Source organism: Paramacrobiotus metropolitanus, unplaced genomic scaffold, assembly GCF_019649055.1.
Source record: "Paramacrobiotus metropolitanus isolate TYO unplaced genomic scaffold, Prichtersi_v1.0 Parri_scaffold0000007, whole genome shotgun sequence".
NCBI lineage: Eukaryota > Metazoa > Tardigrada > Eutardigrada > Parachela > Macrobiotidae > Paramacrobiotus > Paramacrobiotus metropolitanus.
In genome coordinates, this window is record NW_026570227.1 from 1,353,469 (window position 1) to 1,359,315 (window position 5,847).

The 5,847-nt window shown below is 41.8% G+C and overlaps 1 protein-coding gene across 1 annotated transcript; it reads right to left on the reverse strand.

The window, feature by feature from the left end:
* Positions 1-656: 656 nt before the first annotated feature.
* On the reverse strand, positions 657-4,943 carry LOC129582427 (uncharacterized). Its single transcript, XM_055473940.1, has 6 exons — positions 4,785-4,943; positions 4,300-4,559; positions 3,060-3,865; positions 1,579-2,980; positions 1,366-1,522; positions 657-1,301 (listed from the first exon to the last, which is right to left on the reverse strand). The coding sequence occupies exons 1-6, from the start codon at positions 4,941-4,943 to the stop codon at positions 657-659; spliced, it is 3,429 nt and encodes a 1,142-aa protein (XP_055329915.1).
* Between the last annotated feature and the right edge of the window lie 904 nt (positions 4,944-5,847).

A 5,847-nucleotide genomic window follows, 5' to 3' on the forward strand; every position in this document is an offset into this window, starting at 1 on the left:
TGAAGATCGCTCGGTCATTGATAATATGCATCTGGCTCGTACGGTTGGTACTGCTCAAACGATCTCTTTCCGTGGAAAGCGAAAAACCACCGTGACGTGTTTTCCAACGCCACTTGAAACTAGTGTCGACAAAGAACAATGTATTCGGATTGCACAAGGGGTGAAGTCTATCGCTGGAACTTGGTCAACGTTGTGTTACTTACTTCACCGTTTGGAGAATGAACTAGGACAGGAATTGCCGCTGGGACATTTCAACAAGCCGGAAGCCTGGGATATGGAAATTTCTGCATTGCACATGGCAGAATGCATATTGGAATAATTTGTGTGCACTCATTGGTATTGCAAATTTCATCATTCTTGTTCGATCTTATTAGTTTGACATTATTTGTGTAGAAACGGAAAAGCAAATAATCTCTGTGTGCACTCAGTTTTGAATAATTGTAAATATTTCTGCGCTATCGCTTTTTGCTCGGCTTTACTTTGAAAGAAGACAATGTCCACCGATGTTTCACGTTTTTTAATACAATAAATGCAAAGAATATTCAGTTGTTCGACAGAAAAGTAGAAAATAAAAAGAACACAGTACACATTTTGACGCCGTTTTTGACGCCATAACACAAATAAAGATACGCAAACCAGAATTAGTAGAAATTATGCTAATCCACTAAGGATTCGAGAGCCACATCATCGTCAATGTTTTCATACAACATAGCAGGGGTGTATTTCTCAAGCAAATTAAATACGAGATCCATTTCCTTCGAGCCGATTTTAGGAAAGGGAATATTTTCATATCCGTGCGGGTACGTTACAAAATTTTCTCCGATCACCCTGCTGGTAAATGTGCATCCCACGCGCCGCTGCAAAGGCACAGTTTGGATGGTAAAGTCAGTGGTGTTCCGTTTGAACGTTATGTCATCGCATGCTTGGACAGTTGATGGGCCAGTGCTGAATAACATGTCCCGTAGCACCGATCCATGGAAACGATCCTTCAGCGCTTCGGTTTTTGGAATACCTTTGCATTTGATTCGTTCTTCTCCGGTAGACATCATTTGGCAGTACGTTTTCTTTGCCAGTGCCAACCATTCGACGAAATAATTACCACCCAGATCATCGGAAAACTCGCCCAACAGATCTCCAAGAGGCGGATCTGGCTTTTCCGGTTCACTAACAAACATAACGGAGTCCGTGTCGCAATAAAGAAGACTATCCTCAACTAGCCGTAGTTGTTGCAACAGCTTCAGTTGAGCCAAACCAGTAGTGAAAACACCAATGTACGGATTGCATCGTTTGTTTGGCGCAGCCTAAAAGAAATAAAATGCGGTGCTGAATAAAACTGACAAAATCAATCCGAAATAAATATAATACCCAGTTTTTCTTTTCCATATAGGTGACATCCAACGCTTTGCCGTTATTCACGATCCGAACATCTTTTGTTTCGAACGATGTATTGAAAACGATGTCCTTCATTTGCTTATAAGTAGTGCAGTATTTATGTTGCTGGTACAGCGCTTTCATAACAAATCTATAAAAATTTACTATAACAGCACCTTTTCAAAATATTAAATTTATTGTCTTTACCTGCCCCACACGGCGTTCACCCAAATTTTCGCACAGTACTTGGCGCCTGGATTTAGCTGCACTTCGTCAGGTTCAAAAACAATTCCTAGCTTTTCGGCGTAGTTGCGGCAGTACTCCCATTTCTCTTCCTCCGTCACGATGTGCGCCGGAAACCCGCTGTTCACAATTTTGCCACGGATTAAGTCGAGAATAAACTGAGCAAAAATTCCTCCGTCTTTGGTTTCAGGATTGAATTGCGATGTTTCTTCGAAATGGTGGATTTCAAAAATGTTGCTGATTTTATACCCGTCTGATACCGCTTGTTCCATCAAGGGAGTAATCCATGCACCTTCAAGTTCCCGTTGTTCATCTGTGTGCTCACACTGTTTGGCAATATTCACTTCTTCTGAACATGATCTGCATAACGTGTAGACGGTTCTTCCATCTTTCAGTCGCATTGGCAACGTCGGCACAAACAAATTCTTAGGGGGAAGTACACGACAGTAAATTACGCCATAATATTCCGATAAGTCGAACGGGTCGCCGAAGTTATTGTAAAGAATCGTAGGATGACCCACAGGATACTTTCCGTACACCATTATTGATGGGTACAGGGATATGAAATCGAAAGCTTTTCCTTTCAGCGGTGGCGGAATTTCTTTATACATGGCAAAAATTTCAGTCCTTCCGCCGAACAAGTGGTCACGAACGTTCAGTGGCGGTCGAAATTCTTTTTGCGGGATGATTTTTCCATTTTTAACCAATTCGTCGTACTCGCATTCCCAGATCCCCACAAAAAACCGGCCATAGCTCTCAATCCTCCTTTTAATTCTCAGTGTTTCCTCTCGCAATTCGCCATACGTACGCATTCTGACAGAGTTCATTTTCCGTTGGTCAGGAAAGCATTTCTTGCAACCGTGCCAAAAGCAACCGTAGAACTGATAGCACGTTCCGGTGGGTTCCCAAAATCCATCAACACATATTTTGTCGTCTAAGAACTTTTCGCCAGCAGCTGAACGAGCAGTCTGAAGGAATTCCCCGGGTTGTTTCTTTTGCAACTGTCTTTCGATATGCGACAACCACTGAAATCCTTTAAAACTTTGATTTTGTCGTCCGCCGTAACCACCTGGAGGAATTATCCCGATGGTGTTCGGTTTCAAGTAGTGAACTTGGAAAGCCAAAAGCACTGCTGAAGGATTTGTTACAGAATCGAATGGATCAATACCAGGGAACATATCCATGAAGTTTTTGCGAGTGATCCGGCAACATTCTCTTAAAACCAAAACATCGTTCACACAGTATTTCTTGCATTCCTCCAGGAGGTTGTAGTTACTCCCAAACGTATTAACCGATTCGTCATACCACTTTTCAAATTCCTCAAATTTCTTGCGTGACATCCTTGAGCAGTCGAAGTATTCTTTTCCTGAACAGAAACTTGAGTTCAACATTTGACGCCGTTTTTGACGCCATGAAAATAAAAAAAAATTTTATATTTTTGTTACCTGGCAACGGTCCATGATAATTTTGGTTTGCTGGTGTGTTGAACGCGTACGGAAAAAATCCTTTCAGTACTAAATGGTCAATTCCCAAATCCTTTGGAAGCTCGGAAAGAGAACGTGGCATAAAAGAGAGCGTGTCGATGAACTTGCACTTCAGCCCGGGAATTTTCAACATTGTAATACTGGAACCATCTTGAATTTTTTCAACGATGTGGCCTTCCTTTTCTAATCCACTAAGGATGAAAAAATTGTCGTATCGTTTTCCGTTGTGTGATAAAAAGGTGCACGATCGGCAGTTTTTAAAAATCCATTCAAGTAGCTCAGAAACACATCCGTATCCACTGAAACAAATCTCGAACGAATCATCGTCCAAGCACATCATGGCCACGACCATCGGCTGGTGATATCGACTGTTGTCGAGACATGTTTCAAAATCAAAAACAAATTTTTTGTTCTCGAAACGGGCTTGCTGTTTTCCGTCTGCTTTGGAAATCATAGATCCGAAATCTTCACACTCATCATCAGTGTCATCGCTAACGTCTTCCTTTGCATCATCGCAAAACTCTTCGCTAGCTGCGTCACTTTCCGCATCATCGTCCAAAAAATCCGACACGGCATCATCTTCAGATGCGAAAGTTTTACTTTCTGCAACCGCATGAGTCTTGGGTTTTGCTTTCTTGTTTTGCGCTTTCTCTCCGTTTAAAATATAGCACAAATGGTTAGGAAGAACAAATTCTTTACAATTCAGGCACAGCGTCGCATAGCAGACATGTGGGTCCGAGTACTTCCGGCCAGGCGGATTTATATACCTGAATAATTTAGCCTTTAACGTCGCAAAATAGAGTTCAATATAACTGTTATCAACTACGTAGAAGAGGGTTTTTATTAAAATTGTAATAATTACCTGTTACAGTCTTCACATTTTTTCCAGGCGTTGCAGATTGTCAGATCTTTCGTCCGGTGCGCAATTCTTTGTTTATGCTTTTCGAAGCACTCATCAGAAGAAAAATTCCGGTTGCAATCGTTACAAACTTTTTTAACATAATCATTAAGATGACAGTCGGACTGCATGCAACCGTAGCAAGGGCGAAAACACTTGTGATCTTTTTTCTCATGGTAAAAATTCCCGCAGGTGAGACATCTTCCTCTGAATCCGAGAATAACCCATGGCTTCGTCACGCAATCAAAATGTTGATTGTGGTAAAGAATGGCGACAAAGTTCTTTCGAAACGGCGTAGAGTACGTAACTTCAAACTGCACTTCAGCGTCGATCACAATTAACTGTGTGTCATAGCGGTCTAATAAAAGTTTGCCGAATTTTTCAATGGCATCGAAGTCCACCGGTCCATCAGGAACACCCGCTTCCACCCGCAGTTGCGCAGCTAGGTCATGCTGTTTGCGTTGATAGGACTTGTGGACGCTTTTAAATCCAGGAAGGCCAAGGGTTGTTGCCAACCCCACCACAATTGCTCGCGAGGCACACAATGTTCCTTCAGGATCATACTGTGTGTTGTTTTTTATGGAAACAATACTTTTCGAACGCTCAAGCAATTCATCGACTTTAAACATTAATCGACCTTTTTTGGCTGATAAGCGACCGTGTCCAAGAATATTACGGCAGAGCGTGAAAGTAATTCTTAAATCGTCGGTAAAAAGATAAAAATTTGCTCCGCTTTGCATGATGCGTAAGATTAATTGGATGATAAAATCAGGAGTTAGTTGACTCACCGGCATCACCGGCGTTGAGAATGCACGATTCGCTAATTCGGGGTGCTCAAAAACGAGACGCACTCTGTCATTGCCGTTCACTTGATGGTAAGCTAAAAGCTCCTCCAGAAGTTGACTGAAGAGTTCACGTACTTCCGCCGACACCGCCATCAGAGACATTGGTTGAGGATTGAGCCGAAATATGAGGGTAAAACTGTCTTCCGTGGTGCGAAAGTTATCTGCAGTCGTAATGCGCCGTGTGTTTTGGTTGATTTGGTACAGTTTTCTGTTTCTAAAATAAACTAAGATTTTATTGCGCTGTTGTTGCTGTTTGTGCTAGCGTGATATGCATACAGTTACAGATCTCCAAACAGTACAGTTTTATTTAATTTTATCTTGAGGCATAAATATAATGTCCAGCATATGTATCATGCATATACATGCATCGAGCCAAATATCAATATTCAACATATGAGAATAATAACACAATTAATGATAAACAGAAACAGCACACAGTTCTGAAACACACGCTGAATACAGATCATAAGCAGGTTAACATTGAGCAGTGAAACATGCATAAAAATCAAATATCCAGCATCAATATGTTTATACAGTTTCACATAAACCACAGAATTAATTTTAGCGGCTAGATCATAATATCGTACGGTCAGTATAAATAAAACGATAACAAGCAACTAAACATAATTATATCGCATAGATAATAACAGCGCTGAGGCAAAATAATTAGCGTCGCCGAAACTTACTGAGTTCCATTATTATTATTATTATCTCCGTTGACGACGCTTCCATGCCCATGATTGTCGTTCCCGTTATTATCGAAGCGATGCCCATTGTTGTTGTGGTTTCCGTTTCCGTTCAAACCGAAGCCGTGCCCATTGTTGGCATTCCCGACACCAAAACCGTGCATGATGTTCATCATCATGTCGTACTCCCGCTGATACGCATTCGGCTCATACCAGTGCCGAAATGGTTGTCCAAATCCTGGCATACCGGGATAGTATCCAGGCATAGCCGGGATATATCCTGGAACTCCCCACGGACGTACTAGCTGGAGGGGCACGTT